General features: G+C 36.7%; 2 protein-coding genes across 2 annotated transcripts; both read right to left on the reverse strand.

The window, feature by feature from the left end:
• Positions 1-1366: 1366 nt before the first annotated feature.
• On the reverse strand, positions 1367-10364 carry LOC103711552 (calreticulin-like). Its single transcript, XM_008797745.6, has 14 exons — positions 10118-10364; positions 7117-7224; positions 5886-6078; positions 5428-5686; positions 5281-5337; positions 4611-4658; positions 4422-4508; positions 4277-4334; positions 4115-4182; positions 3929-4024; positions 3797-3844; positions 3657-3692; positions 3507-3569; positions 1367-1625 (listed from the first exon to the last, which is right to left on the reverse strand). Exons 1-14 carry the CDS (start codon positions 10206-10208, stop codon positions 1614-1616), a joined length of 1224 nt encoding a protein of 407 aa, XP_008795967.3. The 5' UTR covers positions 10209-10364; the 3' UTR covers positions 1367-1613.
• A 1100-nt stretch (positions 10365-11464) lies between these two features.
• LOC103711553 (transcription factor bHLH110) lies at positions 11465-18883 on the reverse strand. Its single transcript, XM_008797746.5, has 7 exons — positions 18040-18883; positions 16973-17573; positions 15819-15944; positions 15628-15693; positions 14032-14097; positions 13579-13638; positions 11465-12771 (listed from the first exon to the last, which is right to left on the reverse strand). The coding sequence occupies exons 1-7, from the start codon at positions 18162-18164 to the stop codon at positions 12631-12633; spliced, it is 1185 nt and encodes a 394-aa protein (XP_008795968.3). The 5' UTR covers positions 18165-18883; the 3' UTR covers positions 11465-12630.
• Between the last annotated feature and the right edge of the window lie 1353 nt (positions 18884-20236).

Raw genomic sequence — 20236 nt, forward strand, 5'->3', positions numbered from 1 at the left:
ATAACGGCTTGGGTTGCTATTACCTAACATTACACAAAAAGTGAAATGTATGAACATTATTTGGTTGAGACATAGTTATGACCACTGATTAGAGAACAAAGAAAATAATAGAGGTTTTAATTTTTCAAAAAAACATTTTATTTAATCAAGAATTAGGACATCAAATAAAGAGATATCTATTCCGTGGGTGTCAAAGCCCCAACCTTTTTTTTTCAATCTAATGTTGAGATGTTATATTCTTTTGCATGGTTAAGTTGATCATGGGACGGTCTCCTCTTTAACTGTGACTAGCCGGCGCCTACTGGAGCGGTCCTAAGACCAAGCTCCAAACCTGGAGTTACTTTCGTAGCTGAACATATAGTCAAGTCTGGCTACTCATTCCAACCAGGAAAAAGTTGGCTACTTATTATGCCAGCTTATAATAGACCAAGCAACATAAGCACAACAACCATCGCGCTCTCCAGTCTCTCCGCGATTAATGATTTGAATGATTAGGTCAACCACTGACCTCATGAGTAACGTCCTCCCTACGTCCTAAGCATGGAAATCTTCCCGCATGCCGAACTGGAAATTATGTAATGGCGGCGACACAAGCAAGGGGATAGAAATACATGGAATTTGTGCGGCCTTCAATGATGTCATGACTGTAGCCAATGATTTATGGATGGGACGATGGCTTGAAGTCCGACACGGTACACTTGATGGTGATCAGCCCATAACCACATATTGCGACTTATTCGGGGTTTAGACCCTACCGCGCATGACTGCGCACAGATTATGCAATCAATACCGCATTTTATTACGGTTAGTTTGCTCTAGTTATTTAAGGCGGCAAGAAATTTGTTGCAGACCGAAACAGATTACCGTAAACACAGTTGTGACAGGCACGATCCTGCGCAGGTCCGGCCGCCTTTTCTGATGGCGTTATCCACCGACACGACGAGCCACCCGCTGCACCCACCCCATGCCAACCTAACATTAGTGGTACTGGTACAGGCTACTTCTTGCTGTCTATATTCCAGCCAAGGTTTCACAACACTTGCAGCATATTAAACATACTTATAGGCAATAACAATGCAGCCCAATTCCCGGCATCAACCAACTTTAAAATCGACAAAGTTAGAAGCAATGCTCCAGAAAAGCAACAGTGGGAATGGGCATCTATTGTAGTACCTGATCTATTGCTTCTTTGCTTCCCACCAGTACACTGCTTTGTTTGCCCTGCAGAGATGACATCTACGCTAGCAAACTTGATTTATACACTCTACCCCTAAAAGATACTGCAGCAATGAGTCTTTTCCAGCTGCCATTTATTTTGGAACCAACAAAAATTTGAATATGGGATATCATTCAAACAAACATCCACTAAATGAACAGCTATAGTTTCCTGAAATATATCCAACAGGCCATAACAGTGGAGAGTTCAGAACAAAAATTTAGCTTTTAGAACTTACAGATTGAGTATGTGACTAATCTAAACAAATCAGTTCATTGACTGGCAGCACATACATCACAAGATAAGTGCTGACAAAATCAGACTCCTCTAATGATAGCTAATTAGAACACTTGCTGCGGACAAAAAAAAAACTTACCCTCCAGGATGTCAGCTGCTCTTAAAGTTCATCCTGAAAAAATTAAGAAAAAAAAGAAGTTATAAAAAGAAAGAGAAATTATAACATATACAACTCTTAAGAATTAATTAAATCTGGCAATATATTAGGTTTACACAGTTATACTACAGCAGGGAAACAATGATGTCTTGCTGCTCGTTTACGAATGACAAAATTACAAAAACATTGCAATGCCATGTGAATTTTAAATAGAGTAAAATTCTCAGCTAAATTGATGGTTAGAAATTAGCCAGCCAGGTTTTTCATTTATGAATTATATAAATACAAAAATATTTCCTGAACTGACAAATGAATGTCATGAGAGTATTATTTTCAGTTATATTGATGACCATAAAATAACCTACTCAGTTAATTTGAATGGACTGACTGACATGAATAGAGAACATGTTGGATGAGATTAATATTGGTTCTAAGTTCCTGCTTAGCCATATGACTTTGAGATGAAGGAAAATTTTTAGAAGTGGACATATGAACCCAGATAAAGTGAATCAGTGGAGCTACATAATGGTTCAAATCTGAACCGGATAGAGAGTATTCATCATTACTAACTCTTTGAAACCCATTAGAATGTTTACCAAGATTTTAAATGTTCCAACAGTTCATGCTAAGGTCCCCACTCTCAGTATGGGATATCGCACTGATAAGTTACCAATCCGATATGGTACGGTCGGTATGGTATAGTATGCATCCTTGTACTGAGATAGTTGTCAGCCTCTTTTTTTTTCCTCTCTCATCATAATCCCACCCCCCCCCCCCCCCCCCCCACCCCCCCAAAAAAAAGGAAGAAAAAATTGGGTGGCATGGGTCTTTACCGAGCAGAATCGAGTGGTTTTACTCGGTTCAGACTAGTTTGGACTGATTCCCATACCTAACTAGCAAATCGACCTGGTTCCACATTGGTTCAGTACAGTACACGCCCCAAACCAAGCAGTTTGGGTTGGTTTTGCAGCCCATAGCTCATGCCTTTCTTCCTAAAAGCCAGAATTTTAGATGTTTAAGAGAGGCAGGAATCCTCCTAAAAGGGATATAGCTAACAATGCTTAATTGGAGAGCAATAAAGATGATGACTTTACTAATACAAAATTTCTTATTTTAATTTAAAAAGGATTATTAAAAAAAATAAACAACGAGAACAACAACAGTAGAAGTACTATACGAAGAAAGACACTTGACACCTTCCTACCCAATCACTCCCGGTTTGGTTGTCTTATACCCCTAATCCCTGACCGACCAACCAATATCTCAGAAACCTTAGTGGAACAAAGATTCGAGAGATCTCAACATATATGCAATAGCCAAGATATCAAAATATCGAGCTGATATATATGTATATATATTAGTATTGCTCGAGGCCTTGGTTTTAATATTTAGTGATTAAGAAAACAATTTAAGCCAATAAAAAGAAAGATCAAAAGAACTCAACTGATATTAATAACATCATATCAGCCAGTATCTCTGGATGTTTCGTGCATATTAGCCAATATAATGAAGCCCAATATCTTATAAATTGTACCAGTAAGTGTCCATAAAAGATATGTTTAAAATGAGATCTCAGCCAAGATTAAAATTTTGCTCATTGATAATTTGGTGAAAAAAAGTCATGCATATGATTCTTCTAATCTTTTATTCCAAATGCCATCTGCATATGAGAAGTTCCCTCTTTCTTGGAATGAAAATACACGGAAAGGAAAACAGGCTTAAATTTATTCTGTCTTGTGTTTCTGCATCCAGATGTAAGTCGAACTTATTAGAACACTCTATGATGAAATTACATCCGAGGGACATTCACAAATAGAAAAAAAAATTTGGTTGGTGACGGGGGGAGGTGGGGTATGTATGTGTTAAAGGGGGGAGAGGAGTGTGGAGAAAACATACATGCAGGCTTGCATCATCTTCCTCTTCCTCGGAACCATCGTCAGTGTTATCCTCTTTCTCATCCTACAACAAATAAATGTTTTATACAATGCCACACATATATGTAGATAGCAGGAATTCCTATAGACAAAACCACAGTTAGAAACTCACCTCAGATTCGTCAATGTCACTCTTATCAGCTTCCTCCTGTTGAGTAGATGGCAGTTCAGCAAATTAAAAGTTGGTAAATTAAAGGATGACATATTTTAGCAAATACCAGAAAAGCAAAAACATCATAGCTACATATGTACCTCCTCTTCTTTCTTCTTCTCTGCTTCATCAAAAGCTGCCTTTTCAGCCTACAAGTGTCCAAGAAATTGCGTAAGGTCCAAATTTCGATAGAAGAATCAACAATTGCAATTAGGACAGAATCCACCACATACATCCTTGTTTGTTCCCCATGTTTCCTCTGCAAACTTCTTTGCGTATTCAGGGTCATCACAGATCAGAATGTTGTCAAACAAGGTTCCTGTTTTGACCTGAAACATCAAGGCATTCATTAAGATGAATAAATTAAGTGCTAAATAATTACCAGTAGATAAAATGCAATTATGATAGGGCAGGCTTACCTGCCATAATTCAATTGCCACATATTTCAGATGGGGGAAAACATAGAGGTCGGGATCATCTTTGAAATCTGTCCAACATTTCCACATGCTTTCCTGTAATTAAATATGAAAGCAGTGGTGCAACTTTAAGGCCTGAGCAGATTTAAGGAAGAAAGAAATAACCTGGATTGTCAGTCATTGGTGCGCTCCACTTGCCCTTATAATTAGGGTTCTTGATTTTCTGAAAACAAGTCACAGAAAGTAGTAAAAAAAAATCCTAGAGCACGAAACTCAATCAATGAAAGTATTCTTTCCTTGCTTTGTGTACCTTCTGTTTCCATGGACCCTTGTACTCAGGATTTGGAATGGTTGGGGCAGCCCATTCACCATCTTCATCATCATCCCAGTCCTCTGGCTGTAAATCAACATATTCATTACATGAGAATCATGATGCCCCTGATTTTAGTCCATACCCGCTTTAAGAAATAAAATTAAACACAAAGTGATCAATAAATACCTTCTTGGCATCAGGATCTGGGATTTCTTTTGGGATATCATCATAACCCTGTTATATGACAAAATAATCATTATCTGATAACAAGAAAACCTTCTAGAATGTCCAACTTGAAGCAAATGCTAAATAGCAGACATTGCAATGCCTTGTACCAAGTTGAATTTCCAGGATTAACTAGGCAATAATTTTTTGAGCAATTTGGCAAATATTCAGCAAGAGGAGAGAACAATTTGAACCATGTATGTGAAAAGAGGGAATTGCAACAACAATTAGGATAATCAAAAATAAGATCTACATATTTTGAAAAATCTAATGGCAATTCCGAAAGGGTACTCTTTATTTCATTAAACCATGACTAAATCTGGGTTATATACTAAATTGATGGTTAATATCAACTACTTAGAGACTAGTTCAACAGTGGATATACTCCAGTTGATGCCATCAGGGAGCCACATTTGATGCATATTTAAAATACATCATGTTGTCAGCATATGCAGATCATAAAATCTCCTGGATAATTCAGGAGTATCCATAATATGACTACATAAACTATCTACTTACATGCAATCAGTGTTAGAAATAGACATACAACTGTGCAAGACAAAAGGCAATATTATCTATAAAGGTGAGGTTGGGACATAGAAATAAAAAATTTACAGTGTGCAATATATACCTCAGGTTTTTTGTCCTCAGGGTCCAGTATATATACCACATCATCCCAATCTTCTGGCTGTAAAATCAGCAACGGAATAGACTTTCATGAGAAAATTTCAGACATGCTTGCTTACAGATTTTTAACAAAATTTTCTTGTATTTTGACCTTCTTGGATTCAGGGTCCTTAATTTCCTTTGGGGGGAGCAGGTCCCAGTCAGAGTAAAGGCTACCAGATTGTTTCTCATTATTGTCAACCAGTATGCTGTATGTATTATCAGGATGGATGATGAAAGTGTAAACATGGGTTAGCTGATCTGTTTCACAAGGAATATCCTTTTTTATCAAGTGGCCTTTTCCATTACGAGTCAGTATAGCATGGACTTTCTTCGTGGCGTAACCGCAGATATCTGGTCCAAACATTATGCTGCATTCGACAATGTAACAGTCAACAGAAGCTTGATAAAATGAAAATTTAATAGAACGACATTCAATCAAACTCATCAAGAAAGAGACTTAGTGGCAGTTGTCTTATGTAAGCAAAGATAAATCAAAATGAAATAAATGAAATAGCATGAACAATTCAAGGACTATAAATTTTAGAGATTTAAATGAATCATGGTTACCTATAAGGTGTTTCCCCTCCAAACTTTTTTTGATCAACCTCACCACTAAGCAACTTCATATATCCACCACCACAATCAAGCTTTTGCTCATGCTTAATTGAAAATTGGAAAACCAGTGTTTTGTCCTTGTTACTAAACTCTGGAAATTTCGCAGAGATGGCAAAAAACCTATAATCTGGATAAGTCTGGATACCTGTGCACATGAAAATAATCCACTATATTTTAAAGTTCACAAAATTCTTTTCAATTTAACAAACAGCATAGAGATGGAAATTGGTTGAGATTGGGCAAAAGAAATCCAGAGTTCTCAACAAGCCCAGCCTGAATCAATGTAAAATCAGCTCCATGGGCCAACTTTCAATCCTGATTTCAGTCAATCCAATACATTAAAATATGCTGAAACAATAGGCCAATAGTCTCTTCTTGGAGGAATATGCCATGTTAGTATATCAATTTTCAACAACCAAATAACCCCTTTCAATGATGATCATCCTGCGCATTTGTAAGAGAATTAGCTGTACTAAAGAAGGTCATAACTCATAAATGATAGAAGTCCTCAAGAAATGGTTATTGAAGTTACATAGCAAAGCCCAATGTCAGCATATGGGAAATATATGATTACCAAGAAGGGGAATGAATCCAATTCACAAAATGCAAAAGAAAATATTTTGCACTATGTATTATTGCATAAAAAGAAAAAACTAGCCAGACATTGATCCTTCTAGCTTAAAAAAAGAATCACAATAAGGTTATCGTTGGTGTTAGTGAAATGCCAGAAGAAAAAGAAACCAGAAATTACAAGGAACAAAAAGTCCATCGGTTATTCTTCAAACTATGCAATGAACAGTATAGCTAACCATGAGAGCAGGTTAGGGCTTCCTAACTTTTTCTTGAAAAAGAAAAAAAAGATTATAGCTAACTATGGGAGATGAGATCATTTACATTTTACTTTCTAAGTAGCAAGTAAATTAACTTTCTTTCTACTGGGCTATGGATTGAACTTCTTATACCCAGATCAACTATGCAATCTTGTTCCAATTTCCAATAGTACCTAGTAGTTTGCACTTTTCAAGCTGATGCAAAGCAATGGCATATAATGATTATAAACAAAAATATTTGCATTCTCCTCTTGAAAGAGATCAATATGATGACTAAGCAAACTAACATGAAAAGTTAAGGCTCCATACATCCAAAAAATGACTAGAGAGAAAAAGTAAAAAAGAAAACATACCCTTGTCATTTGGATCACCACTCCATTTTCCAGATGTGTGGTTCCAATCTCCAGCCATGTTTTCATCTTTTTTCCAATCAGATTTCACCCAGCGATCCTCCCATCCATCTTAATGACCAATGAGAAGAAAGCAATTGATAAAATAATTATCATGTCTAAAATGATGATATTCAAAAAAAATGTATAATTACACTTAGATGCATGAAAGGAATTTAGACAATGTTCACAGAATCCAAAACAGCAATGAGAATCCAAAACAACAATGAAACTGTGTGCACAAATAAAAGAAACAGGTTAATTTTCCTCATGCCGTTGTTTCAGTGGGTTCCACAAGTTCATAGGAAATCTGAGTTGGCAAATATACTAGAAGTTTCATGAGATGCGTTGACATGAATCTGTTACCTATTTTTATTTTGCAGTATTCTATGAAAATAACAGATACCATAGGTTATGGCTTAAGGGTCCTCATGATATAAGTCTAGATCACTAAATTTAAAAAGCTAAGGACTAAAATGTATTCAGATATGCAATCCAAATCTGTCTGTAACCCCTTATAGGCACTAATTGATGAATCCATTGGTTATTAAATATATGTTCTTGGGTGAATATAAAAGTCAGCATAATAGGTTTAAAGAACCAAATAATTCATTTACATTTATTAATCATAAATTAACTTGAACTCATTTTTCTCTCACCTAGTCTTGAGTTTGTTTGATATGTCTAACTCATCACCATGGTATCTCAAGAAATTGCATTAAGTCATTAACCCTAATATAATTGAATAAGCTGATAGATATCATTCTTTTCATTATAAACTGAATGCATTCTACTAAATCAATGCTGAATCTTTTCAAACTGACTCAAGCCAAAGTTTCTTGATTCCACTGTAATCGGTCTCGTAGATCTACAGAACCTTTGTTCAAATGAGCAATCCTATAAATACCCGGCTTCATTCTGTACCTGGTACAGTTTTACATAAAATATCATTAAGTTCAGGTGTACAAGACCCACTGCTTTCCAAGGTACGCCATACCGGAACCGGTAGGCGTACCGGTCGCCTACCGGAACGGTACAGTACCGGTTCGGACCGGTACCGAATCGGCGAACAGAGAGGCGCGAAAGAAAAAAGAAGGGTCCGCGAGCGTGCGCGCACGTTAGATGCCACAGAGTAGCTTAAATATTTGTGGCATTAAAGGCCCTGCGCAGGGACCCCACGCGGGCGGAATTGTGCGGGGAACCGCGCAAGGTGCGGTTCCCAGCTCGCATCCCTACGGGCGTGCTGTCTCATGCGCGGGGTGCGGTTCTCGGTACAGTGGATTTACTGCTCGGTTCCGGCTCGGACCGGTCAGGAACCGGTACGGGCTGGTTCGGCATACCATACTGCTTCCACAATAATTCCAATAATAAATATCCTTCTATTCATATGCAAAACATAAAAGATGCATATACAATCTGTTAGCTAAGACCAAAACAAATGAACTGCAATCAGTAGGGAAACCTTAAACAAACAACAACTACTCTCATATTTTAACCAAAGTTGAGGTTGTTTCACTCATATAGTCTTAGTTGTGGTTGTCACTCACCGCATTATGCCAAAAAGCATTTGAACGTAGACCACCTTATAAATAACAGTACCTCTATCCTTCTTATCATAAAAGTAAATCCATTCTACTTTAGTAATACCATGTTTTGGCATCGAAAATGTAGTCGCAACATGTTTTAGCAACAAACTAGGTCTTGCAGAGTTGACAAAATTTGCATTAAAATTCAGCTTCCTCTAAACACATGAAATATGTAACACCGGGCAAATCAAGATGAATGTAATTCAGTAAAAATCCAATGTAAACATCATCCACTATCCACAGAAAACCATAATCCTGCATTTACTAGACATACTGACTTCACAACAATTACAATACCAAAAACATTCCAATTCATAATTAAAGCATAAATATCAATGATTCCTTGAAGAAATACAGAACTACAAAACATTCAATATCACCCCAAGATCATAGAACCATGTTTCATTTCCAAGATACGCCAACTGAAAAGATCAAATCAGATTATGTAACCCTATAGTTCCACACTCAAAACTTCATAGACTATTTCATAGAACTTCTATAACAACCCAAGACCTCACCCAAAATGGCACTTCATGGACTATTCATAGAACTTCTACAACAACCCAGGACCTCACCCAAAATGATATTTAGGGTTCCTTAGTCTTGTATAAGTACTCAAGATCTTCTTAGCGAATAACCGATGGTGACTAACCGATATGGAACTAAACATGTGACTGCATAGGTCCTCACATACTCTTCCATTCAAGCTCTAACGTCTTCGTCAGGCTAAGGATTACAATCTATTCAAATCTAATTACAAGCACCATGATTAGCTCGCTAAGTCCCCTCTGATACCATTTGTAATAATCTAGGACCTCACCCAAAATGGCTAGCTGGTTGACATTTTTTTGGGTTTCTTGGTTAGTACCCAAGATCTCCTATAACCGATGTGCGACTAAACACATGACCGCACGGGTCCTTACAACTTCATCACTACTTCAATTAACCCATCTGCTTTTCTTAATCACGCTTAAAGTATAACGTGCTATTGACATAACAGAACAAATGCAACTACAGGCGTGTCCATAAAGAAACTAGAAACCACAAAAACGTCCAAGATCATCACAGAATTGCAGAAACATGTTTCATGAAACGAATTCTTCCAATGGAAAAGATTACAACAAGTTGGCAAACCCTAATTTTCCAAGATCGGACACTCAAACGATCGCAAGAACGAACTTGATCTGATTCGATCCAACGTCACCAAGATCGACCTATCCGAGGAGACTGATCGCAGAAACAGATAAGATCGATCGAGGAACCACGGATCCGTCGGTTAGATATATCATCGCAGAGATGAAGAACGAGATCAAGAAAACAAGAGACGAGTTGAGATCAATGATGGCAGAGATGAAAGAAAGGAGATCGAACGATCGTACCATCGAAGCGCTCTTCGAAGAAGACTTCGGCAGAGGCGAGGCAGAGAAGGGCGATAAGAGGACAGAGGCGAAGGAGACCCCTTCTCTCCATCTTCTTTGCGGCCTCGCACGAGAGCTGGGTAGGAGCTGACCAAGGACCGAAAGGGGTATTTAAACGACCCACGAGTGAGGGTGACTTTCCCGTAATGCTGCCCCTAGGTTTCAGGCCTCCCACTAAATGACTAAAGATGCTCCCCTCGATCGGCTCAGGTTGCATCTTTCGCGCGATAGAATGTTTGGTCTTCGTTCGGGCATCGTCCGTTGGATCGCGCTCCACACAGATCTTAAGGCACTCCGGACTCCATCGTTCATAGGCTGCATGGATCAAGCGACGACTGCGCGATCCATCGGTTCAGATTGTATCTTTGGCGCGAGAGATACAACCCCCATCCCCGCTCCATTTACCGTGTTACCTACCATGAATATGATGTACCCAAAAAAAAAGCCATGTTACCTGTCACGCTACTTACTTATCCAAATTAGCAAAAGAATTTGTTGAGTGCCTATTATCCTGTCGACCAAATAGATTTAAAAATAATAAATATATTTATATAAACAATAAATGGTTTTGTTTAAGAAAGTGAACATAGGATGGTGGTTTTGTGTACATTTAGTGGCCGGCCCTCTGAAATTAAAAAGAGCAATGCTCACTCCATGTTTTTTGAACTTTGCCGTATCATGCATTATATTGCCCGACTTTGAAGACTAGTTTTAGCAAATTATTAACCTAAGTAGAATAGGATTTGTACGACCTTATGATTAGTTCTTCAAATAGAAGTGCATATTTGTATTTTGTAATTCCCACATGAGCTAGGCTGCCGTATATGAGATAAGTATGCCATCCATGGGGACCTGATACTTATGCAATACTACAGTGGATTACCATGATATATTCAACAACGTATGTGTCGTGATAATATCATTCTACTACAGTTAATTACTATGATCTATTCAAAAAAAACATCGTCCTGATTATATTATTATGTACAGTTGCTATCCATATTTGGCCTCTATTTTTAGCGGTTTGATAATTGATCATAGTTGTCTTCCACTACACGTATATATTCGATCGCACAATCACCTTGCATTAACTGTGAGATTGATAATCACATCTTATTGATCATGGCTTATATTAACCGTTTCTTTTACTTCGGCCTAAGATATAGTCCCTTGTACTTGAAGATTTCTCATACTAATTCAATCATTTTTGATCTTCTACCGACCATCTTCACTTTGTAGCTAATCACGACCAAGGTTTAATTCTTCAGCTTGCCTATGTACGTCATGGTTGTACTCTCCCTTTTACTCTGTACCTTCACACTCAGTAAAGCCTATCACGGCCATATACTTTTAAGCTTGGCAAGAATTACATGACTTCTATCTATTTTAACTTTATCCAAATTACTCAACATAGCACTTATTTATGGCTATTTTCTAGGTTGTTGAGATGTGATGTAAATAATTTGAAATTTTCATCATCATGTAATGTGTTATCATTATGAGAGATGTGATATAGTTAATATGAAATCCTGAAAGCATGTTGAAGCTACTTCCATGAAGATGACATGGTATAGCATTGACCACTCATAGATTTGAGGATATTAAGTTTGGCCTGCATAGTTGTGAATTGATGGGATAATTTGTTCATTAATAAAAGAAGATTCTAATACGATTTGAAGGTGAAATTGAATGTGAAAAGATTTCTTATAATAACTACAGTAATTTGATCTACTTTTGGGCCGATGGATCTTATAGCAAGATTGGTTGAGATTTTTGCCCTAATTTAATTCGTTTAACTTATTGGTCTAGGAAACAAAATAATTCTAACTAAAGCTAGTGCTTGTGTTATCAAAACTCAAACGCTCTAGTTGCTATGTTCTTGGCCATTGGGTTTATCAAAGGTCATTGTATGCTAATTTTATAGAGGTTTAAAACATTTATTAGATTAAGAACTTTTGATATTTTTAATTTCTCTCTCTACACACACAGAGTGAAAGAGAGTAGTTATGTGTCAAGCTCATGATTAATTTTATAAAAGTTTTCCAAAGGTTACAATATCAATACTATTTACAAAGCAGTTGATTTGATAACAAAAATTTGGACAGACAGCAGGTTGTACTGCATAATTAGAAGCATGTCTAAATATGTAATAAGAATATGTCAAAGAATGAGGTCAATTAACTTCTTCTAATCCATGGAGATAATGTTTATAAATTGCTCATGAAGCATAAATCTACATCATTAATGGAGCAAAATTGTCTTGTCTTAGAACTTCGTCATAAGCTGATCAAATTTGCTCCAACACAATATCACTCTTTTTAGATCTTAAGCTTGTGATCAGTAGCTACGCTAAGATCATTATAATTGATTGACATAGATAAAAGAATAGAGAGAAAATGAATCATTCTTCAATTAACCAACAAATGGTTGCTTGCTTTAAAGCATGTACAACTCCTTTTAGCAACATATTTGATTCAAGCACTTCTCCTATAATCCAGTGGTGACCAAACTCCTCCATTATCACTTGTGACATATGAAGTGCATGACAAAGGCACAAGACAAAGTCCTCTGCTCCTTAGATCTAGTTTAGATTCATCTTTGTCCTCATCTGATACCTAGATTTGAAAAGGAAATGTTAAGTTTAAGAAAAATAATGTGCATATGGAGAAAAATACAAGATTTAATTTTACAATTCAAAGGACTAATGTTGCTCTCTTTTTTTTTCCGCCTTGGTATGCTTTGCCATCTAGCACTTTGAGATATTTATTACGACAATCCAATAAACAAAGTATTTGGATATTTTATTTCTTTAAATATATAACAACTAAGAAGTTTTCAAGGTGACACGCGAACTCAGCTTTAATTTTCTTATATTTACTTAGACCTCATAGAGAAAGTATTTGTAAAAATTGAGGTTATTCCTGAACATGCTTGAAGATGATTTTATCCACTTCTTTGGTAAAAATCTCTTTCATCTAGAATTCTAATAGTGATTATTAGAACACTAGAGCTACTCTATTACAATGTTAATATGTGCCAAAATAATTTTCATAAGTGACTAAACTTGATCCTGCTAAATTAAAATTATGAAATGCTTTATGGGAACAAAAATCCTTCTTATAACTCTCTCATCCTTCCTATTTGCATGTTTGTGTATTCATGCAACTGCATAGATATGATTATAATATTTCAACAACATCTTTTAGGTCCAAAACATACCGCCCCACACGCTTGGAAACACACACATTGGACTTGAATTTGTAACATTTTAGATTAAAATTAGTTTGAATGGTGGCAGTTATCTTTTATTCATATGAAATTTTGAAATAAATATTTATATAGAATAAAATGGGTAGTAGAAGACAAAGTGTATGGTATACATTTATTAATTTTTGAATATCAAATGGAAAGATAATACATACCCCTTGCATTGTCCTTGATTTCTTATTGTTGGATGACCTCATGTAAGGTACACTTAGTGTCTGCAAAATAAGTAAAGAATATTCTTAAAAAAATAAAGAACATAGAACTCTAGCAAAGCCAATTCTCATTTTCAAGATAAAAACATGTACAAGTACTACATATAAAAGAACTAATGTATAATATTTAGTGTTGTGGTTTGTAAATTTTCAATAAGTTGTAACTACTTGGCCATCATTTAAAAGTTTTTGCTCTTATAAAGGCAATATTATCCATAACAATTAACCATTCAATAATATAAATTATTTGATAAAAACTATTTACATCCAATAACTTATAATAAAGAACATCGCTATTTTGTACATTACTATTGATGGAAAATTATGCCAAATGATACATTTACTATATAATTAATTTCAACTCCAATATTTATGCTATATAAGAATGGTGATTACCTCAATCTGGTGTTGAAGAAATTTAATATATCCAATGGCCTCCATTAGCACTGATGCTGTATCCGTCTATGCATCACCAACCATATAATTTTATATCAGTATAAAACTTAGATGAAAAATTAAATATAGTTAGTACAGAATGACAAATGATATCCCCCAGTTAGAAAATTAGAAAACTAAATTCTCTTTCTAAAGCATGTTTTGGAGTTCCTCTTCCCTTAGAAAAAATACAACAGAAAAAAAAAACAAATATATCAAAGAATTTTAATATACTAGATTGATTATATTAAACTAGGTTCGGTGATTAAGAAAGTCTAACATATATATATATATATATATATATATATATATGTGTGTGTGTGTGTGTGTGTGTGTGTACATATGTATGTATGTATGTTTATGTGTGTACGTGTATCCACTAAACTTTCATTTGATACCCAAAGGACACTTGTTGTTTTAAAAAACAAAAATTTTAACTCAATGTGGATAATTATATTGGTATCATTTATACTTCAAAGAAGGGGAAAAGTTTTTTTAGTTCGACAAATAGTAGCATAAATGTCAAATTCCTATTTTTATAAAAAAAAATTGGCACCTCTCTATCTATGATGATATTCTTTCATTGAAGAAGAAATAGTTTCATACCTATAATAGTCATACACCTTGAAAATTTTTTATACAAGCAAACATCATTAAAATCTAGTAGTCAAGACAATAATATCGTTTGATAACACTACGTGTTATCTTGTTTAGTAAAATATGCTTGATCTAATTACATATTGATCATTTCAAATGTTTCGTTGATATTTTAAGACATACAAAATGGCGTCTAGAATCATTTTTATGTATTAGGCGATTACATTTAAAAATTACCAAGAATTTAAACTCAATCTATTTCTCTTAGACATGCATATATTTGTAATTTTAGTACCATTTTTTATTTTCCTATTTCATTTTTTATTTTTATTTTCTTTTTATCTCTGTAAATTACTCTTATTTCTGCACTTTTCTTTTTATATTGTTGTTTTTACTCTTTTTTATTTCTTTGTGGATTAATTTGTGTTTTTGTTCTTTTTTTTGTATTTGACTTGTATTTGCAGATTATTGTTTTTATATTTCATTTGTTTTTCTATGTAACTGTTTTGTACTTCTAGCGGTCTTTTCTTTCCAGATTTACTTTTTTTATTACTTTTTGCCTTCTTGTTTCCTTTTTAAGCTATTAGTTTTGTTTTTTTTAAAAATTATTTTCCATCTGACATGCTTTGCACATGGATACGGTCTGCTGCAGAAAAGCCCACAAACATAACTATTTGATCTGTTCTGCTACAATTTGAAGGGCAGGGGATGAGTGAAGAAAAAAGGGAACTCTCATCTCTCCCATCAACCCCTCACAAGAAAATTAATGGCACTTGTAAGAGATCCCAAACACTATGTTCCATCAACACTTCATAAACAAGATCTCTTGTGCTAGTGAAGAAGAAAAGGGGAATAGAAGAACCATATATACCAAAACCATAAATATTCCATAACTGCTGAGGTCACTGTCACTGAAGACTGAGAACTCTCCATTGGACTTATAGAGGCAGTGGGATGTACCTTGCCAAAAGGTGCCACCAGCTGCTGAAGAGCTGCGATCCTATCACCTAATTTCTCCTTCCTCACCTGTTTTTTGTAATCCCAAATAGTAGTATTCAGAAGAAGAAAGAGAAGGAATAACAAAGATGTAGAGCACCACAGTTATCCTTGGAAAGTCTTAGTTGTATGTATCTGCTATAATTCATCCGTACCTTGAAGGGAGAGAATGAAGAACGGGACTCGAACCGAGGTTTTTTTGGTGCTGTTTGAGATGCTTTGTGCTCCAAAATGCTATTAGCTCTCTTTGCTTCTGCAACTCCACAGACTAAAGATGGCATCTTCAACGGAGCAACAGTCAAAAGGTCAGTTTTTTGGTTTGATTGATGCACATGGAACCCTAAACAGCATACATATTTACTTTCTCATATATTTTTTCACGGTCTTCTTCTGTAAAGACGACGCATTGTCACTTATAAAGCTGAAAAGAGCTATGTACCTTTATGGCCCATTGGTATGAGGTGAGAAAGAAAGTTAAAAAACACAAAGGACATCATGTACCTTTGCTTTGTGGTTCCAATCCATCGGTGAAAAATAATTAATGAGGACGCGAAAGTCTCTACATTTCATACGTCACAGACTCCAACAAGATGGTAAACTCAAGTAACAAAATTTTTATTAGTAAATTTTTAGTATCCTGCCAAAAATATTTATTCTTTGGTACTGTCCAGTGTCAGCTAGAATATTAATTAAGAGAGCATGGTACAAAAGTTTGATCTCACTTTCTTTACTTCTTCCGAGGAACCATCCATATATTCGTTTTAAACTAACCAAGTAATATATTAGGATGCGGATGCTAGTGCTTACTACCATCCCACTCGTGCTAAAAACACACTTATTAATATCTATGAGAAAAAAGAAACCAAGAAAATAGCTTTCGACAATTAAAAAAAATTAATTCAAGCATGGTTGTCAATATTTATGTATAGACTACCAATGCATCCAAAAGTTAAAATATAAGCTCAATAAATTTATGAGTATGCCAATGATGATTATGGAAACAAGATTAGTGGGGAGGGATGAGCACAGTAATGATAGCAGTTGTTTAATTGAACGGTGGTGCTAGTGGTGGTGATGCTTGATTTTATATAACCACAGCAACAAACAACAATAATTTTCCGTGATTGGATTATTTGCTCCAGTGTTGGTATGATGGTGCCCAAGCTTGACTATGCTCTCATCAGTATTGTCAAATTCTGTTAACATTAGTCTCATCTTCATGCAATTATCAATCAATATTATTCTTATCATAATTATCATAATTCCTGCTATTATTTATGTTGAAGAAGGAAGTGAAGGGCTTGCGCACCTCATGGTGACTGTGCGTTGGTCCTTGAGCTGGTTCATGGAGATGGCCAAGCCCAAAAGGTGCATCTTCTCTTAACAAACCCATACCACCGGGCGAAGGTTGGCAGAAGCTCCGACCGAATCTAGCTGAAGCCAAGAGATCCAAAGCCTGAAGTTCCATGCCTGAGGATCCCGGGAATGTTGGTAGAGAGGGACATGGGTTCGAAATATTAGCTGTCGGAAATACCACGCTGAGGTTTCCTCTGCCACTTCCAAAATTGACCAAGCTTGGGGCTTCCAACAAGTCTGTAGGAGGCTGAAGGCCATTGATCTGGCAATCTGATGCCAATGTTCTGAAGAGCTTCTCCTCTAATTGGTAGTCTTCAGTGGTAAATACCCCTCTAAGCTTTGGGAAAGAGTCTGGTAGCTCCTCTTTGATCTTTGCAAGGTTGAGCTGGTGAGCTGACTGGTTCATGAAGCTCTCGGCATTGCCAGCCCAGTGAAACCCTAAGTCTTGGACCATTTGTGAGTTGTAAGGAGGAGGTGGGATCTCACTACTTGGTCTATAATCTCTTTGGCTTGAGAGGACTCCAGTGGCGTTGGATATGAAGTCACCACAGTTTCTGCACAAAACCCAGTCAAGCTTAGAGATTCTGGAGAAGATCCATATAGGTGTTACAGATGTCTTATAGCAACTGTGGAGTTCAAGAACTCTTGGAGTGCGGATAGCCTCTTATCATACAATGAAAACATCCTTCTGTTTCTTATATCATGCAATGAAAACAACCTTCTATATCTATTTGAGGTCATAATCTAAAATAGAGCCCTAAGTGACTATGAGGCTTCTACTTAATTCCTAAGATTCTTATGTTTATGGGGTTACAAATCCCTAGGATAAATAATGAAAATAGGAGGAACAAACAACCAAGCAAGAAACTTCCAAATCCTAGGAATTAAATGCAAGTGTGTTCAGATGTCCTCTTTCGAAAATATAAATTTAAGACTCAAAATTCTCTCTTGTGCAAAAAAACAAAGACAACCAGGAAAGTATATATGAAGGAACAGAACTCAGTTATTCAAAAGACCTACAACATAAGACTTTGGCTCCACTCATGGTTGCCTCCAAGACCATGGAAAGATGGAGCTGCTGCTAAAGAGGACCCATGAAGCTCTTCTTGGTGGTGGTGGTGATCTAGATTTGAAGGCTCCATCATGATGTTTTAAACGGCTTGATAGTCCCAAGAAAAAAAAAGAGAGGAAGAGAAAAAAGACTATTGGAGCTTTGGAATCTCAGAGTCCACTCAAAGAAAAATGTAAGCAGATGCTCTCAAATCTTTCTCCCTTTTTCAACTTTTCTACTCACTTTCCTCTTTGCTTTTTCAAGCCCATACTTTTACTCCCCGAGATTATTGAAGTAGAGAAGGGGGGAAGGAAGGTGTACCCGCCCTTCAAAGCTCTCTCTCTCTCTCTCTCTCTCTCTCTCTCTCTTGTGTGCGGGTCTGTCTCTTCTAGCTTTTCTTTTCAGAAGAACTTTCTGCAGCACTGAAATTGAAGACAAGAAATCATCTCTCTCTATCTCTCTCCAGGCTGTTCCTTTCTTTCTATACTTTCTTTTTCTTTCTTGCTCTTATATGAAGATGTTGCAGTCGCTGGCAATTACAGGGGGATGATTATAGCTCCTCCGCCATGATTAAGAACTGTGCTTTCAATCCCAAGGCTTTTCAGCAAAGACCCCTCAAGAGAAGGCAATGATATCACTCAAGCCTCTCTCTCTCGCTCTCTCTCTCTCTCTCTCTCTCTCTCTCTCTCTCTCCCACCCCCCGCACAACTCTCAACATGGTCGGAGCTCTATGTCTTAACACATGGAATCTAAGGTATGCGAGGTATATGTATTAAATGCATCATTTTGGAATAAACAAAGAAATAATAAAGCTAATGATTTCTACTGATACAGAGTCGACAGCTAACGTACTCAATAACATTGCATGCAAGTCTTCACTAAAAAAGATGATGTAAAACTGTAGATGAATAAAATAGGTATTGTAGTACCCAAAACTATGCAAGGTTTACTCTTTTAGTTGAAAACCCATTAAAAATTGTTATAATTGCCATTAAAGCTTTTTATAATGATCTAATGTTGTTGCTAAATTGTTTATGTATTACTAGATAAAAGTTAAAACTTTTTCAAAAAAGCTATTTAAGTTGAACATATTTGGTAACCACTATTATGCCTATGAAATTATAAATATCATGAGCAACTGCCCCAAGGTATATGCATAATAGTTATATTTATTCAAGCTATTGTATTTGTAAATAATATTCATGAGACATCAAAACAACTATTATAGTTGTTAGAAATTAATTTTCATGTATGGGTTTTTTTTCATGCAATGACTGGTAGGTTTCTCACTATTTTCTGAAGAGGAAAATGAAGACGAAGATTACATAAAATATATATGAGAATGTTCAAAGGAAAAGAGCTGAAATAGCCTCCTCGCTCTTGAGCAGAACTTTTTGTAGGGTTTGCATGGTGGCGGACGCAAGGTGCACCTAGTTGCTTAGGGTCTGATCTATCGACTACTGCGAGATGGTGGTTTTGGCATTCAATCCCTGCTAGTCAGAAGAGAGACCTTGATTGCTAGGCATGCTGCAAGATATTTGCTTAAGCCCAACAATATCTAAAGTTCTGTGATGAGAGCTAAGTATGACTTGTGAATCTTAACTACTGAGATTCAGCTGGTCGGAGCAGCTCCTTCATCTGAAGGAAGATCCATGCGCATACCTCGATGATGATGGCCGATATGAGATGGCTGATTGGAGACAAGCAAAGTGTAGATGTTATGAGGGATACTTAGATGGATAATCTTCCATTGTGGTAGTGGCCGACCACATTTAACACCGAGATGGCGAATAACATGCTAGTTTGCAACTTGCTCCTGTTACGGGGGAACTTAGCCACCATGCCCCACGTGACCAGCACGCGCGCCCAGAAAGACTACGGCTGCCCCTTGATCCAGCAATCCGACCTCGGGTCGGATATCTTCGGCTCCGCAGTCCGACCCCGAGTCGGCTGCCCCTTGATCCAGCAATCCGACCTCGGGTCGGATATCTTCGGCTCCGCAGTCCGACCCCGAGTCGGCTGCCCCTTGATCCAGCAATCCGACCTCGGGTCGGCAATCTCTTGACAACAACAGACTGTTCTCCTGAGGCACGCCGCGGCCCCCTGCTCCACTACTCCCTGCGACGGCCGAATCCGGTGCTGCCCCACGATCCCCTGTAACAACCG

Source organism: Phoenix dactylifera, chromosome 15 (genome assembly GCF_051530095.1).
Source record: "Phoenix dactylifera cultivar Ajwa chromosome 15, Ajwa_hap1_PhDact_Kaust_v1.1, whole genome shotgun sequence".
Lineage (NCBI taxonomy): Eukaryota > Viridiplantae > Streptophyta > Magnoliopsida > Arecales > Arecaceae > Phoenix > Phoenix dactylifera.

Coding starts and splice junctions, on each gene's coding strand:
- LOC103711553 (XM_008797746.5), bottom strand. CDS start 18,164: ATGATGGAGCCTTCAAATCTAGATCACCACCACCACCAAGAAGAGCTT. Junction 15,694..15,818: donor CTTCATTCTCTCCCTTCAAG/GTACGGATGAAT, acceptor TACAAAAAACAG/GTGAGGAAGGAGAAATTAGG. Junction 14,098..15,627: donor TGGTGGCACCTTTTGGCAAG/GTACATCCCACT, acceptor GGTGATGCATAG/ACGGATACAGCATCAGTGCT.
- LOC103711552 (XM_008797745.6), bottom strand. CDS start 10,208: ATGGAGAGAAGGGGTCTCCTTCGCCTCTGTCCTCTTATCGCCCTTCTC. Junction 6,079..7,116: donor TGGTGATCCAAATGACAAGG/GTATGTTTTCTT, acceptor TCATGTGCACAG/GTATCCAGACTTATCCAGAT. Junction 5,338..5,427: donor AGGACCCTGAATCCAAGAAG/GTCAAAATACAA, acceptor CTGATTTTACAG/CCAGAAGATTGGGATGATGT.